The sequence below is a fragment of the Aulonocara sp. 'chitande type north' Nkhata Bay genome, linkage group LG12 (assembly GCF_057382095.1).
Source record: "Aulonocara sp. 'chitande type north' Nkhata Bay isolate Kocher_YH1m ecotype deep benthic linkage group LG12, A_spYH_male_GT1.1, whole genome shotgun sequence".
In the NCBI taxonomy this organism is placed as follows: Eukaryota; Metazoa; Chordata; class Actinopteri; order Cichliformes; family Cichlidae; genus Aulonocara; species Aulonocara sp. 'chitande type north' Nkhata Bay.
The window spans coordinates 29,399,612-29,416,723 of NC_141355.1; the positions used below are offsets into that span (position 1 = coordinate 29,399,612).

Genomic DNA, 17,112 nt, shown 5'->3' on the forward strand with positions numbered 1-17,112 from the left:
TTCATGAAATCAAATTAACTAAAAAAAAAGCTGTAGTGTATTGTTTGGTAGGTTTTAATATTCCACGTTACAAAAATGATGTAAGTACAAACACAATAACTTCACAAAAATGTTCTTTATTATAAATTATTAGCAGTCACAATCATAAGTCATTAGCACATCCATACAAAAGAAATGACATCTCAGCAAATGACACCTAAAGATGCTCCGATAGTAAGTTTGGACAATATCTGCCTCTCTTTTCTACATACAAGTGAGCAGCATGTATAAAGGACAAGTTTCACGTAAGAATCGTATCACTTCAATAATATTTTGTTTTTTGTATTTTGTAATAAGCTTACAAAATGATTTAATCACATTTGAAAAAATAAAAATTTCACAACAATCAGCGTAATGTTACCTAATGCAACTAAAAAATGAAAGTTAATCTCAATAAAGCAACACATTTACTTAGCCACTTCCTTCCCTCCTTTCCTCGTGTGTTAGGAATCTATTTTTACAAAAACTCTGTCTCTGGAGAAAATTTTTATGGCTTCTTCAATTTCAGAAAGCCTACAGTCAAGTTGGGCCCGGCGTGAGCGAATACTCAGACTGTCAGCTTTGAGAGGCAGGGAGAGCAGCTCGGTCACCAGGGAGCGGTGGGCTGAAGAAAAAAAAATGTCAGAAACACATAATTAGTGAGGCAAATACTGATGTTCATTCTGTACTATTTACTGTACTTACTAAGCTGCTGTTATTATGATGGATGGCTGAGCACCGGAGGAAGAAATAATAGGCTTTTCAACAGACTGACAGCCCAGTCTTTTTTTTCCTACAGCAGTGGATTAGTTTGCCATATTTATAGTCCAGATTGTTTGGACTGGGCGAAACAATCGCTGACGAAAAATCAAACCAAGAAAAGAATTTTACTAGAAACAAAATTGTTTCTGCAACTTAAAGGTGGTGATCCAACAACAACTAAGCCTTGATACACGCTTCATAAAAGACTTCCTGGATTTCTCAACACACACTCCAAAGGCTCAGCCACCACATCCCATTACTAGATTTTAGGACTAATGTACAAGCAGTACACACACACAACACTGCCAAGTTAAAAGCACTGTGTAATATCTTTAGAGATCACGGGCATTCCCGTGGCAGTTATCTACATGTATGAATGTAAAGGAGGAATCATACTCTCTTTTAGGGACTTCAGAGTCTCCTGTCTCTCATTCTCAGGCATCAAGGTGTGTCCAGTTGGGACCGTAGGATCAGGAGTATTCCTCCTCCTTTCTTCTTTCTCTTTACGCCACTGCTCCTTCCTTTCCTGAAGGCTATATTAGTGTCAATGTCAAAGGGCAGAGAAAAAAAAAAACAAGGGTGTCAGAAAAGTCAAAAGTATCTAGTGGTGAAATATCATGAGCATTAAGCACACTGACACTGAAGGTTTCAATAACACTCACTATTGAGGAACCTGGCCCTTGACTGCACTGGGTACAGGCTTATCTCTGAGGTTTGTCAGTGACTGGGACCGTCGAATCACAGTTTTTCCTGCAGTCCGGGCATTATGTTTTATGAAGTCTATTGTCTGACCTTGAACCTGTAACTGCAATTTAAACAATCTCTAGAAGCATGTTTAAAATGTAGATGTGAACTTCCAATAAAACTTTAGCAATTCTCACTTGCAAGTCCAGGTCCTGTGTAGAGTTGCAGGAGGCCCGACGCTGCTCAGCTACACGTGAAGTTTTGGACTGTGGCCTTTGTGGGGAAGCAGACCCACCATAGGAATGCGCCTTCAGAAAGTTTTGACACTGTGGCTTAACACTTGGACTGGAAACCTTCACAAAAGAAACAGACTGGTCAAAACCTAATGAGGAAAAATGAAGTGCTCACGGATGGGCATCTTTCACAGATATGCTTCTTGCCTGCAGCTGAGCCATCACCCTCGATGGGACATTCTGGTATTTTGAGGCGGTCCAAAGAGCTTTAACTGGAACAGCACGTGATTGTGCTCTCTCAGCCTCCTGCTCTTTGCAACGTTTCTGGATCTCTCGCAGTCGACGGACGTTCTCTTTACCAAAATCATGCATCACTCGCTGTTCTGAGGGTAAGAAAGGCTATCTTAATTTTCTTTTAACAAATGCAATGATTCAAATTCATTATTTTCATGCTTTCTATAATAAGATGCTAAAAAATACCAAAAGCTAATACATCAGTGTTCAATCTTAATAACTAGTAGTTTAAAAAAAAAACCCCACTTACTCTGTTTTGGAACAGGAGAGATAGAAATACTGTCTATTTTTAGTAATTCCCCTACAACCCCTTTCTGACCTCGTTCCAGGATATGGGTAGCATTGGGGCTGATGCGGGGGTGTTGTGCTGGGGTACGAGCACTGTAGCAACCTGGGTACAACACAGGATCTGGAGCAAGGGGCCCTGAAAGCAGGGCCAAAGTACCATCGTGGTTTCCCTCTAAACGACCCCGAGCTTGAGGAGAAGAGAAAAATAAAATAAACTTGAGCTAGAATTATTAGAGTTTAATATTTGTTGCAGTTTTTAAGTATTTTGGGTAGCTTTAAGCCTTTAATTATAAATATTTAGCTTTCCATTTTAGTTTATTTGAAATTACTGAAATTTTAATATCCAAAGTGGGCCTGGTCATTTCAGTTTAGTTTTTATTAGTTTCAGTGCCATTCCTGTCCTAGAAAACATGCACTAAAAATCCACTGTGTATTTAATTTTGATCATAATTATAGATTTTTTAGTTTTCTTTTCTTAAGTCCAATTTTCATGGTTATTTGGTCTGGATAAACCAAAAATATTGGTTTATCCAGACCAACTCACCCTATGGCTCTTTAACTTTGTCTCCAAACCATTCAGCCTGAGCTGACCCTCTGATGGACTCATTTCTAATAAACAAACATCTTCAGCTGTGCACCCTCGAACTTGGCCTCCTGTCTTTTTGTTAGTGCCACCATCTTCAAAGTACAAATCACAGCAGGTCTCATTACTATCTTATAAACTTCCCTTTTCACTTTAGTTGCCATCCTTCTATCACAACCCCCCAACTCATATCTCAATGCTGCAATATCTAAATAAAGGATTGTGTGAAAAAAAAAATATTACACCACAGTCACGTGGCTGCACCCCACCTGAAGCTGGTCGCTTGTAGTACTGGGGAAACAGAGAAGGATCCGGGGGAATTGGCCCAGATATAGACGAAGGTCCCTCACACATCTGAAAAAGACGATGTGAATTATTTGCTAATGTTACTTAAAAACACGTAAGACTGCTGATTTAATTTGGCCTGCACCTTTCTAATAAAAAGTAATTAACCCAACTCATATAGACTATACAGAAGAGCAGCTTCTGTACCTAATTCAGCTGATCGGAATACAGTGATTCTTCAGAATATAGTAGTGGAAATACATGTTCTTCCTCTGTTTCAGGGCTTGCTAAAGGCTAACTATTGCTATGTTAATTACCTCGTTGTAAAGTTATCTCCTCAACACCTTTTCTTTCGACGTATTCAGGATAAGATACAAAACACACACGTGTTTAGTCACGAATAACTTGCAGGTAATCTTAACGTCGCTGCAACCAGCTCCATTTAGGCTAAAGAAGAGACGGTAATCTATTTACCTCTGTCCCCTGTTGTTTATCAGTTGATTGTTTTCACGCACGCTGATGACGCCGGCACTTGTTGCAGTACTCCTCACCATGGCAACGGAGCAGGCGCACACAGAAATAGAGCTGCCTACAGCGATCAAATTCCTGAAAGAATAAGACAAATACAAAGCGCTGGGCTTCTTAAAACACAATAGTAACTGTAATCAGAACTAAAACCTCTAAATCCAATGGTTTCTGCAGTTTTAAACCTTTAATCCTGTCGCTTTGTATAAGGAGGTATAGTGACCCTGCGTGTTGTCTTTCAGGATCAGCAGTACTCTCTTCTAATTAATTATCGAGCTACACTCAAATCTTAACAATCCCCCTAATCTTAGCTAATGCAAAAATAAATATAAATATGACCAAATGTCTGTCAGAGCGTGCAGCCTAAGTACACAGGAGGTACCCAGTTTGCCTGACATGCTTAACTCAGGGTTTATAAACCCAATCATTCGAAGGGGACATTAGGTAGAGGTCATTGTCATTGACTCCAGAGTGCACTTCCTGTAAATATAGCAGTTTCACAGTTATTATTCTCCCCTTTTTTCCAGCACTACAGAGAATAAAACTTTTCACTAAGGTACTTGTACTGAGAGTATGTTTACCACATTTCTTTGTTACTGGAGTCCATGAACTTTAACAAAAATATGAAAGGTTAGTGTTTGTGGAATTATAGAAACAATTATTCAGTGTAGCAACCCTAATTTTCTAATATAGTATACACTTATATAAACAGAGTACTATAATAAAGCCACATGCCGTTTTCACCAAATATGACATGATTTTCTTCCCTATTTCTTTTTTAGATGTTTTCATTATTATTATTGTTATAATAATAATTGCCAAGAACAGACTAAATTTCGCCAGTATAAAACAAATTATTTGGATGGATAAATGAAACGTTTTGTTGTGATCTCCATTTTATACATGCCCTTTGTGAGTTCCGTCCATGTGCACTGGGTTCTCCTGTAATAATATCCATTTCTCAGTAACAGTATTTTTAGCACCCAGATCTCCATTCTGAAGGTATATACTCAGAAACATATAATCGTACTTTCTCAGGGAATTTCACAATTAAAGACCACACAGATCACCATGTGTCCAATAGTCTTTAATAAAAGGAAAAACAAAACAAAACATCGTAGCAGTTTGTACTTTGGGTTTTGGATTTTGGGTTTCAGCAGAAAGGGTGGGTGGGGAGTGGGGTTGAAGTATCGCGTTATTTCTGAGAGAGGTGTAATAAAGCATTAAATCTTATCAGATTCTTCCAACCAAAGTCCCTCTATTTCTGTGAGCTGGTACATTTACACTGAAATCTCTAAATTATTGTCTATTCTCTCTCAGGCATTATATATCCTTTCTCCCCTCCATTTTCTCTTAATGTATGAAGATGGCCGTGTTTAAATATTTTTAGACTCTTATATACACTGGAATTACTAACCTCTCAGACCTCTTAGTTACATTTTTCAACATATCAACATATTTTTCTCTATTTCAAATGCTGCTGGGCATTAATTTATTCTCTAATGAATGATTAGGCCTGTGTGCGTCATGGACACAATGTGCATATTGCAAACATTTTATAATAAAAGAGAGATTTGGTGCCCAACGTCACTTGCACAACGGCCCCGCCCTCTGCTGGAGGTCTGACCTGCGCCTGCTCAGTCTGGTTCCCTCTGCTTTTTTCTTCACTGTGCTCCGCTGCAGTGAGCAGTCCTTTGAAACTCTGCAACACTCCGCTACAAAACTAAAGGTAAGCTAAGCAAGATTCTTTTGCAAGTCCCTTATTATATTTTATTTTTAAGGTACTGTTTTGCGATTTTTTTCCTGCATTGGTAGTTGTTGTCAACAACCGCTTGATTTTTAGTGAGATATGAGTCACACATGGGTAGGAGTAGCCACCGCAGACGGCTATGCCAAGGTTTTAATGCCAGTTCGGGCCTGTGTGTTCCCATAGTTAGCCAAAATTAACTATCATAAAACATCCTCGAAAAACTGAAGTTTAGCCCTCTTCCCAAAACTTACCACGAGTGTTGACGGCATGCAGCGAAAACAACAAAACAAATTTTTATGAGCGATAATAAGTGCGATTTATTGCACTGTTGTGCTGCAACATTTGAAATACACAACTTAAAGTAGAGATTGTGCTTTTTAAAAAAACAAAAAAAAGGAGATGTATATGAAAGGGTGGACGCATCTGGCCATGAGCATGTTCGCTAAGGACCGGGGGACGGGAGACCATAAATCTATTTTAAACGTCTTATCTGAGAAACACAAAAGAACATTAACAACTAGCACCGCTATCTTTTGTCATTGATTGTAACTTGTTGTTCAGACTTTCCTTCCTGTTCAATTATAGAATCTTATCCTTGCCAATGGCCTAGAGAGACACAGTTTTATTAGGTTATTTGGATAAAGCAATCAGTGAAAGTGCTATCAGCCGATATTTTGATAATCATTGCTGTTCATTGTTATTGGCATCGGTGTGTGTTATGTAGAAATAAAAAGCATAACTGGGTTAATTTAGAAATGGTGTCCTCACATGGTGTGTTTAGCAGAGTAGTTCAGAAAACGTGGTTCACACCTATCTCAGCACTTTCTGCAGCACATGTAGCAGGAGCTGGTGCAAAGTCTAGTGATGTATTTAACTTAAGTTGTTAACTAGATAGTGAAAAGCACTGCTGGAAACTATAAAGATGGCCTTTAAATACCTTATTGTGTCACTGTAAAAAGGTTTATTAAGGCCCTATTGGATGATGCAAGCATTGTATAAACTAAGGCTACTTATAAACACATGCTTACACACAGCAGAAGTCTTTTTGTTGTCACTGTACACATTAAAACACCCATTAAAAGTGACTCTAATGCAGGACAGAGCTGCATATTTCACTTTACGTTTAAGCTATAACTTCACTGCACTTCACCTTATCTCTCACAAACATTCCCTACATTATGGTACACACACACACACACACTCTTGGTTTGGTTATCTGTACGCTATGCTAGAGTTGTGCAACTGCCTAATTGCATATTTGACACCCTTTTATGGCTTGTTATTGGATGCGAATGTCAGAATTATTCCTTTCATTTAATCCTGCAGACGATGCCAGTTCAACTTGAGGGGTTAAACATATGTAATATATATAAGTTGCTCTTCTCCACAGTTAATCTGGACTCAGATTAGATATTTAGATGTTTTTATATTTCACAGTGTATTTAAGAGAAGAAACAATACTCAAATTAGTCAGCTGTGCAACATCGGGGCGACTGTGGTTTAGGTCGTTGGGAGGTTCATCTTGTAACCGGAAGGTTACCGATTCGATCCCATGCTCTGTCAGTCTTGGTCGTTGTGTCCTTGACCAAGACACTTCATCTACCGCCTACTGGTGATGACCAGAGGGGCCGATGGCTTGATATGGCAGCCTCGCTTCTGTCAGTCTGTCCCAAGTCAGCTGTGGCTACAACTGTAGCTTGCCTCCACCAGTGTGTCAATGTGAGAGTGACTGAACAGTGCAATTGTAAAGTGCTTTGAGGGTCTCGAAAAGTGCTATATAAATGCAATCTATTATTATTATTATTATTATTATTATTATTATTATTATTATTATTATTATAAACATTGGGAATTTGTGCTGCTCGCAAATTGAGCAGTATGTACTAAAAGCATGTTGCGTTGGACAGTTCTATGGATTTTTAAGTCATTTAACATTTTGTTTGTGTTCAAATACGTCCATGTCATTTATGTGGGGTCATCTTGACCTTTGCGCTTACTCCAGTCTATCACCTGGCTACAGCTTGCATATAATTACGTATGCGCATTGTAAGTAATACGATGAGTGGCAGGTGTTTGTGCATAAACACACTGTGCTGGTACTTAAAAAAAAATAGGGATCTTAATAGGCTGAACCTGGAGGAGGACACATGTTAAAAGCCAAGTCACATGTAATTCAGTGTCATGTTCACATGGGCTAAATTTAGAGCTGCGACTTGGTGAGGAAACTAAGTGGGGTGGGGGTGGGGGGGGTGAGGGGATAGAGAGTGGAGAAGGATTGTCTGTCGGGTGGAATGACAAAGACAGATTGGGAATTGCATGTAGTTGCTGAGTGTCTGGGAAATGAATATTGAGACCACAGGTGATGGATTTGTATTATGTGAAAATGATGACAATCTTAAGATAACGCAAGCTAGGGCTGCACGATTAATCGTTAGAAAATCGCGATCTCGATTCATACTTATGTGCGATCTCATTTCCAAATGACAACGATTTTTTAAAAAAAAAAAGAAAAAAAAAAGATGACGACGATTGTACTGCATTTTGATCCGGGACGTAATCTGCATGAAATCAAGCGCTCACTCTTCCTGCTCAACAAATGACAAGGGTGGAGCCTTATACCACGTGATACAGAAGCTATGCCGTGTGATGCTAAAATTAGCAGGGAAAAAACAACGGAGAGCAAAGTGACAGGAGAAAATCCGTCCCGGACACAATGAAAATATTAGAAAGCTAGAGGAGAATGAGTGAATATTGAACATTCATTTGTCACATAACACCAAAAAAAAAGACTTTTCCTATTGGATTTATCACAAAGTTGGCCATATCAGCCTAAAAGAAAAGTTGGTGCCTACTGCATTTGCTATTCCCCCCGGACTCTGTTAAGTTGCTTTGCATTATTCACACTTTCTGCTTTGGTGCACACATTGAGTTAATCTGTTTAAGCATCTTTTCCCCATTTGGATTTGGAGAGGGGTTATTGTAAATATAAATCTCTGTAGGTGATGCGCCAGACTTTAAGGAACCTGGCATTAAAGTGCATATTTATCAATGTGATTTACTTTCATGATTTGTTCTGTTTTTCTGTACTTTTGTGTGCGGGATGGAGGAAAAAGTATTTCAAAAGGTCTTTTCACGTCTACACACAGGCCAGGTTTGCATGCAGTGCACAGAGTGCTCTGGTTTACATAAGTTAGGTATGGCTACAGTAGCTGTAACATGTTGTGAACCACTTTCAAACAAGAGTTTGTATTGTGTGATGATGCTGTTAATTAAAGTGGCGAAGGACTTCTTGCCAAAAGTTTCCCATTGTCCCTGCTTTTACTTCTCCCTCTGAAGAGTCATGGCACAGAATGTTGGGATTGTACTGCAGCAGGACATGCCAGGAAAAGGCAAACATGCAGAAAACAAAGACCACTGTGTGACGTGTCAGAGCCACGCACCAAAGGGACATGGTGAGTGGTGTTGGGGGTTACATGTAAAAACACAGATGGATTATCATCAGGGTCCCTGGATTGCATGTTGGTTTCATTACAGGGAGAGAAGGGGTCTTTGTGTCTAAGCGGTTTTCATCTGCTTTCAGTTATCTTTTTTTTTTTTCTTTTTTTTTTTTCCCCTTTTTTCCCCCCAAGTGACAGTATTTGATCTGTCTGCAGTGGCTCAGTCATGCACGTGTTAGCTGCATTTCCCATCTTCTGTAGAAGAGACCAGTTAGGTGAGGGGTGCAGGAGCCACAAAAAGGTGTGCTGGTAGTAAAATATTAAACACTTATTAAACACTTATAGGATATAAGTCAATGCCAAGGCTGTCTTCTTCGCAGACACGTGCACACTGACCCAGGGGACACTGATGCCTCTGAAACACTACACTACAGTGCAGTGCAGTGGTGTGCAGGAGTGGTAGTTGCTGACTAACCAAACCAGCCACTGCTTGTGCTGGCTATGCTGCAGTGACCTGGCCGCAGTCTGCAAAAAAAATATGCTATGTTGATATTTGTTCCCAGTAATGATGCTATTTTTGTTCATTCTGCAACAGCTATTGCAAAAATAAGACTTGTATACTGTCCTCCTAAACTAGGGAAACAGTTTCATTGGTTTAACAACCTCTGCTGCTTGCTCATGTACTGCTGCTAGGCAATCAATAGGGTTTCTGTGGAAGATGGAGGGGGAGGAGAGGGGCTATAACCAGCACCCAGACAGCCCCCCTACTGGCTTGTATTGATGTGTAATGATTGTTGGTGAGTAGATGGTTGATCGAAAATGCTGTTGGCGGTGCTGTCAGCGTGTGTGTGGCCTCAGAAGTGCTATTTGCATTGCAAAGCACAGCTTCCAGTGCAGAGCTTTAAAATTCATTTTGTGTTAGCATCTTGATTTATTTTATTTTTAATTTTTTAAAGGGACACTCTGCTATTGTTTCTGTATCCATTTAATCTTTGTTAAAAAACTACACAATATGTGCTTCAGTAACGATTGAAAGCTCATATTGTGCTATTCTACATGGCACAAATGTTTCAGAGGTTGAGATATGAAAGGCAAATGTGTGATCCAACAGATTTGTACTTTAACCCAAACTGGAAAGCTGGAAATGTGCATATTTAGTGCTCTGCTGGACAGACTCTTAAATCTTGCAATTTCACCAGTGTTGTAAAAGTGTATTTCTAAATTGCTGGAATATCTCTTTACATAAAAAGTGCACATGTGTGGGTGTATGTGTGTCACTGCTGTGATTAAACTATTGGTACACTTCTTTCCTCAGGCACAATGGCTGTCCCTCCTGCATACTCGGATCTGGGAAAATCTGCCAAAGACATCTTCAGTAAAGGCTTCGGTAAGTGAAGAAATCTACTTAACATGCATATGTAACTGCTGCTCTTCTGTTGCTATCATACTGAAGCTGTTTGGGCTCAAACTATGGTGCAGGACTGATTTTCAGAGAATGCTTTGTGTGCTCTGTGCTGCAGGTGTCTATTGTTCTTCTGGCCAGTGCAAAGAGATTATTTTTACTGCCCTTCCTTGTAATATATATGTTTTTTTTTTTTTGTTTTTTTTTAAATATCCTAATTTCTTTTCCACAGGCTATGGAATATTGAAGCTAGATGTTAAGACCAAGTCTCAAAGTGGAGTTGTAAGTATTACTGTTGTCACTGGATGCGTTTAAATTTAGTTTCAAACGTCTTTCTAAGCACTTAGATGTAGAGCAAAGGTCTGACTCACGGCTTTGGAGGTCTTCATGTCAGAGTGCCTGACGTGCCTCTACATACAGAGTCAGCAGAGAAACACTCTGTCGAATGAGTTTATTCCTTACTCTCTCCTCTGAAGCAGCATGTTCTGTCACGAAGGGAAAGAGTTTCACCAAAACGTGCCATGTATCTGTGTTGCCATAAACCGGTTACCATAGTAAAACCACAAATGAGCTCTTGCATAGTTTTCCAAATCTGATCCAGCTTTAAGCCTCACTCAAAAAGCACTGAAAAGACATCCACTTTTACTTTTTGTAGCTCTGGTTTTCATTTTCCCAGCAAGCAGTCAAACTGTCACATGTAGACTGTGGTTTTCCCTAACTTCCTCTGTTTTCTCTTTTCTCTGCTTCTTCTTTGGATGCTCCTGTCAGATGGTAAGAGTGGGAGAGTGAGTGTGTGTGCATATGTAATCATTAAACACAGGTGCACTGCAGGGTGCAAGAGTGATAGCAGTGTGTGTTTGTGTGCAGGCTTTCTGCCAACTATTTCTTTGCAGTAACGGCTCACCTAAGTGACAGCATTACCCCAACCGCAGCTGTAATAGCACTGATCGTTAAACACTCATGACCAGCCTCTCCCTCACAGTCCTCAGTTTACCTTCCCAGCTCACTTCTCCATCTTAAAGGTCTAGATTTTTATTTATTTATTTATTTATTTATTTGAATAACCAGTCATGCAACCCTGTGAGGGATTGTTTGGCAGAGGAAAAGCCAAAAACGTAATGCTTGTTATCCCTGTCTCAGTTTCCCCCCGGCCTCTAGTGTCTTTAGCTGTGCTCTGATGTCTCTTTCTACTTTCCCTTCCACCTCATCTTCCATCTTCCCCTCATTACTCGATCCGTCTCTCCTACAGGAGTTCACCACTTCTGGCTCCAACAACACAGATACAGGGAGGTCTGGAGGCCACCTGGAGACAAAGTACAAAATGAAAGATCTGGGGCTCACCTTCAACCAGAAGTGGAACACTGACAACATTCTTACAACAGAAATCACGTTGGAGGACCAGGTGAAGTCAAACAAACAGGAATTTTATTTATTGGGGGGGGCAAAATAGCATTGGTGTATCTACTAAAAACCTCAGATGTGTTTAAATCTCATTGACCTCTGCCTCAAGGTTAGAGGTCAGAGGTCATGTTTTCTGAAAATATTGTGAATGTGATATCTTAAGAACTAGGCAAATTTTGAAATTCATACCATAGGTGCATCTACTGGGAGGCTGAGCTGCCAGAATTATATTTTTATTTTTTAAGAAAAAATAATATTATTATTACTGATGGGTTGCTCCTCATGACAAGAAATTTGGATAGCAAGTGTGTGGCTCACGATTAAAGCTTTGTGTCTGTGATGATAATATTATAGACATCTGCTCTCATTGACATCAAAGAGTAGGAAAAAAAACATAGTTTTGAGTGTTTGGATGATGGTGATAAGTACCTACCTCTTTAAAACATATACGTATGACAGAAAATAAGGAAAGGTTTAATAATATGTGGTGGCTAATACTTCAGTACTTAATGTATTAAGTCTTCTGTCTGTCTGTAGCTGGCCAACGGCCTGAAGCTCGGTCTGGACACGTCATTTGTGCCGAACACTGGGTAAGAGTAACGCTCTGATGTTCTCAGGGTTTTTAATAAATGTTCTCAATAGGACGTGTCTAATAATTACGATCTTTAGCAAGAAGAGTGCCAAACTGAAGACCAGCTACAAGCGGGACTTTGTGAATGTGGGCTGTGACCTGGACTTCGACATGGCCGGCCCCACTGTCCACACAGCGGCTGTGCTTGGCTTCGAGGGCTGGCTGGCTGGTTACCAGATGGCTTTCGACACTGCCAAATCTAAACTTGTCAAGAACAACTTTGCCCTTGGATACAAGACTGGTGACTTCCAACTTCATACCAGCGTGTGAGTCACTACAGCATAGCACAAAGTTTAGGGGTTTTGTTGTTTTTGTTTTTTCCCCTCAGTTCTTAAATTGTTTGGTGTTGTATTTCAGTAATGATGGCACGGAGTTCGGTGGCTCCATTTACCAAAAGGTGAACAGCAACCTGGAAACAGCAGTCAACCTAGCCTGGACAGCAGGCAGCAATAACACACGCTTTGGACTTGGAGCCAAATACCAGCTGGATAAGGATGCATCCCTCTCTGTGAGAACTGACAAAACATCCTGCACACGTCTAACATACATAAATAAATGATACATTTTCACTGCTAGCTAATCACGCTATAACTTTTGTGGGACTCTGCTGGAGGTTTGAGTTAAATGTACAACTGTACTCAGGGGTGGCACAGTGCTGCAGTGGTTAGATCTGCATAACAAAAAGGTTGTGGTAGAGCTGGGCGATAGAACGATAACGATATGTATCGCGATATAACTTTTACTCGATAGAGAAATTAAGCTATCGCGATAGACCTCGCCGCTCTTGTCCTCTTAAAAAAAAAAAAAAAAAAAAAAAAAAAAGGTCAGCCAATCCAAATTAAGCAGCGCAGAGCCGAACCAATCACAGCCGCAGCGTCACGTCGCGTGACTTGTTACGTACAGCACAAGTGCCAAGCCGCACGTGTGTTTGTTTGGGAAACAGCCAGCGGGTAATGGAGCCAGCGCGTAATGGAGGAAATGAGTGTGCCGACTAGAAAAATCAACCGAGCGTGACCGAAGAGAAAACAGATGATGGTTCCAATGCCGGAGAGATTGTCGAACGGAAGAGCCATAGAAGTTCCGTAGTGGGAAGGTATTTCGGCTATTTCAAGTCTGACAAAAACAGAGTAGCGTGCACTGTAAATGTGCCGAAAGCAAGTCTGGAAATACAATAAACTGGTGCATGCGTCACACTGTGCGCCACGTTATTGTTTCGGTGAAATGAATTTCTACAATACTGTTACTGTTAATTCTACTCTCTGCAGTGTTTAAATGCTTACATATACACACAGTTAGTCCCTCCACACTTACGACTCGGTTCTGCTTCTATGCCCCAGCTTTGTTTACTTTTTCCCACCGAGGCTTCTAGACTTCTGATTGGCCAACATTTCTGCACGGTTAGGAATCTAGCGCCACCTGCTGCTTTGGCATGTTCATAGCAGCGTTTTCCTTCATTTCTGCCTTTATGTGTGGACGGGATTATTTTTTTAAAACGAAAACGGAAAATCTCCGTTTTCAAAAATACCCGTGTACGTGTGGACGTAGCCTCAGTCTCTGACTGGAAGCGCTAATTCGTCATTCGGCTTTTGTCAGACTAAAGTAACTGTTAAAACTGTTTGAAAAGCTAAGCTATACAACAAGGAGAGATTGAGAATTTCCTTTTAGTTCTCAGTATTTAGTATTTATTTATTTATTGTCATTGTCAAGAACAATGAAATTGCGTTTGGGGCTTCCATACAACCCAAAAAAAAAGAAGAAAATAATAAATACCCCTTAAAACCCAAGTGTACATATTTAACCCAGTGTGACTCCAATGCAATAAGACAATCCTTAGCAATAATGTTCGTAGAAATTCAGACAAAGACCTGAGAAACATGACAAAATACAACAATGCAACCCATTCAATTCAGTTTATTTGATATTGACAAAAGTTAGTCAGTTTTGTCTGTTCTTCTGTAAAACAAACTAAGATTTATTTTTAGAATTAATATTTTGTTTCTAAGTGGAATTGACAATTTAGTCTGTTTCGTTTGTTCTATTTTGAAACTTAAACGCTTTAGCGGCTGCCTTTTGTGTAGTTTGCAATATTTGCCTTTATTTATCTGAAAAAGTCTCATGTTCCTTAAGTACATCTACCCTGTTGAACTTATTATGGGAAATAAATATTTAAATAAAAACAAGCTGCTGATTATTTCACATTTTACTTGTGAGCAACGGCACATTTAAATCTTACAAATATAGTTATTTGGCTTATATCGTGATAGATATCGTTATCGCCTGAAATGAAAAGAACATATCGTGATATGAAAAAATCTCATATCGCCCAGCTCTAGGTTGTGGGTTCAAATCTGCTGTCTAGCTTGGGAGGTTCTCTATTGAGATTCCCTGTTATTTATGTCTGTGCATGCGTTGTCTCTGGATATTCCAGCTTCCTTCGACAGTCCAAAGACATGCATGTTAGTTTAGTTGGTGTTGCTAAATTGGCTGAAGGTGTAAGTGGTTGTCTGTTTCTGCGTTGGCCCTGCAGACTGGTTGTACTCTGCCATGTGCTCAGTGACAGCTGTGATATGCTCCAGCAGCTAAGAAAATTTATGAATGCATGTGTTGCAGTATGCCCACTATGGTAGTTACTGTTTTGGCACAATAATATTGGGTAGTAAGCATATGAGGCTGAAAACGAAAGGTGACAGAGCTTTTGTAACGGTGGTGTCCAGACTCTGGAACTCTCTCCTTTGAGCTTGAGATCTGTGGACTTAGTGGTCTGAGAAGGTCTGAAGCTTTTTGTGATCCTTATTTTTTTATTTTTTTATTTTTTTTTAAATCTTGAAAGGTGCTATGCAAATAAAATTGTATTTATTATATAAGCATTGGGTGGACTGTGTAAATAATGAGTTAAGAAGCAAACTCAGTAAGCGGAGTTGAAATAAATGATATTTGACAATAAAATAAGGGATTTTTTAGGGAATAGGGATATGATTAAGCAAAATGTGAATGCTCTAAAGATACCTCCTGCTAGACTTCAGATATTTTGATAATCACAAAGACCACTGAACAGATTTTTATTAGCATGAATTAACTCATGGATTTACCTAAATGCATTTATTTATTTATTTACTGCATCCTTGCTTTTCTGTGAGCAAAGGGGTGCCGCTTAAAGTCTTCATCTGTTGGTTGATCACACCAGGCTCACAAAAAATGTTTATATTGTTGTTAATAAGTTACAATTAACAAAAAAAATTACGATCCATACTTATTTTTTTACCAAAAAAGTTCAATGACAAAAAGGATAAACGTGTTTTAACCCGTCCCAGAATCATCAAGAGATTTATACAACTCTAAAATGCATGCTGGAGGAAGTCACTGGATACCATTCTTTTTATGAGCATCCATTCAATAGTTGTTCAAATATTTGAATGTGGAACCAGCTGCCTACTGAGTCATCCCTACAGCTGTGTGCTTCTCAAACATCATTATCTTACAGCCTGAGGCTGATTGATATTCATATTTATGATAAACTCCATATTATGTAACCTACTCCATATACTCTCCTAATGCAGTGTTTATGACTAACTCACCTGATGATCTGTTTCTCCTCTCAGGCCAAGGTTAACAACGCCTGTCTCGTTGGAGTTGGATACACACAAACACTCAGGCCAGGTTAGCCGTTTGACTTCTTTAAAAAACAAAACAAAAAAAACATCCAAAAACATGTATTCTGTGATAACAGCCTAAAGAGCATCTGTATGGTTACATGATACAATGTGACGCTCTTTCCTGCAGGAGTGAAGCTCACCCTCTCTGCTCTGATCGACGGGAAGAACGTGAACGCCGGTGGACACAAAATCGGCCTCGGTTTCGAGCTGGAGGCGTAAGGATTGAACAGGACTGGCAAGAGGAGAGGAAAGCAAACAAAGGAGAAGACTACACCACTATGGCCCCACTCAGCAACACATCAACAAATCTTCCCTCTGAGACACACACACACTTTGGCCTTAACCCTGAAACTCCAAACAGCCTCTAAGACCTCTAGTACTGTAATTCTAAAGCAAGGATTTCAGTGTTATTGACATGACCCACACATCAGTTTTTAGCATATATTACCAGAGTACTGCATACAGTCTCGCAGCCAGTTTATTCAAATACCCCATTCTCTAAATACTGTGCTACTTCTCGGCTGCTTTGGCCAGACAAAGTGCACTTTTAATAGCATGTCTGAAGCACCCTGTCATTCTGTGTTATTCAGGCAGGTTTTGTTCAGATACTCTAGGATTTAGACATCAGTGAGATTGTTAGAGGGTGCTTGTTTTGGTATATTGTAGTTTTGTTGCACGCTTTAAATGCTAAGGTTTTTTTTATTTTATTTTTTTTATTTATTTTTTTATTTTAGACTTTTCATTGTCATATTTACAACTGATGCAATAGAGGCTAGAGAGAAATAAGCAGGAAAAAACGGGTCATGTGTCTGAGTGGATTGCTTTTGTTTCCACCTAAATAAAACAGTTAAACACTGTGAGCCCTTGGTTACCTAAAAGTTTTGTTTTCAGGTTTTGTTTGGTCAAAAAATTAGGATCTCTATATGACCTCTTTGTTTTGTCATGTTTTATGTCCTGTAACTGTTAAACCTTGAGCACTACATTTCACTTTACCTGTGCTGTGCTTTGTATAGGAAGTTAGCCATCAGTTAGGACCTCAAACTGGCTTTATTGAATGAAATAAAGACTTTAAAAACAGATTTGTAGTGGGTTTTGGCTTGGTTTCTTGTTTTGTTTTTTTTGTTTTTTTTTTTTTTCTTTTTTTTTCCCCCCCACCCTACTGATGT

The 17,112-nt window shown here is 39.5% G+C and overlaps 2 protein-coding genes across 7 annotated transcripts; one reads left to right on the top strand and one right to left on the bottom strand.

Moving 5' to 3' along the window:
* Positions 1–100: 100 nt before the first annotated feature.
* Positions 101–3,824, bottom strand: enkd1 (enkurin domain containing 1). Of its 5 annotated transcripts, XM_086314946.1 has the most exons (9): positions 3,622–3,693; positions 3,465–3,496; positions 3,132–3,216; positions 2,242–2,466; positions 1,905–2,080; positions 1,662–1,817; positions 1,443–1,585; positions 1,177–1,313; positions 101–643 (listed from the first exon to the last, which is right to left on the bottom strand). In XM_086314946.1, the coding sequence occupies exons 3-9, from the start codon at positions 3,214–3,216 to the stop codon at positions 483–485; spliced, it is 1,083 nt and encodes a 360-aa protein (XP_086171072.1). In that variant the 5' UTR covers positions 3,465–3,496; positions 3,622–3,693; the 3' UTR covers positions 101–482. The 5 variants fall into 5 exon arrangements, with proteins under 5 accessions (XP_086171072.1, XP_086171075.1, XP_086171074.1 ...); XM_086314949.1 differs by having other exon boundaries at positions 1,443–1,579; positions 3,465–3,824; XM_086314948.1 differs by lacking the exon at positions 3,465–3,496 and having other exon boundaries at positions 3,622–3,817.
* A 1,422-nt stretch (positions 3,825–5,246) lies between these two features.
* vdac3 (voltage-dependent anion channel 3) lies at positions 5,247–17,025 on the top strand. Of its 2 annotated transcripts, XM_086314954.1 has the most exons (10): positions 5,247–5,401; positions 8,759–8,874; positions 10,175–10,246; positions 10,494–10,543; positions 11,511–11,663; positions 12,200–12,252; positions 12,332–12,559; positions 12,651–12,801; positions 15,893–15,950; positions 16,074–17,025. In XM_086314954.1, the coding sequence occupies exons 2-10, from the start codon at positions 8,763–8,765 to the stop codon at positions 16,163–16,165; spliced, it is 969 nt and encodes a 322-aa protein (XP_086171080.1). In that variant the 5' UTR covers positions 5,247–5,401; positions 8,759–8,762; the 3' UTR covers positions 16,166–17,025. The 2 variants fall into 2 exon arrangements, with proteins under 2 accessions (XP_086171080.1, XP_086171081.1); XM_086314955.1 differs by lacking the exon at positions 8,759–8,874 and having other exon boundaries at positions 5,262–5,401.
* Positions 17,026–17,112: the final 87 nt, after the last annotated feature.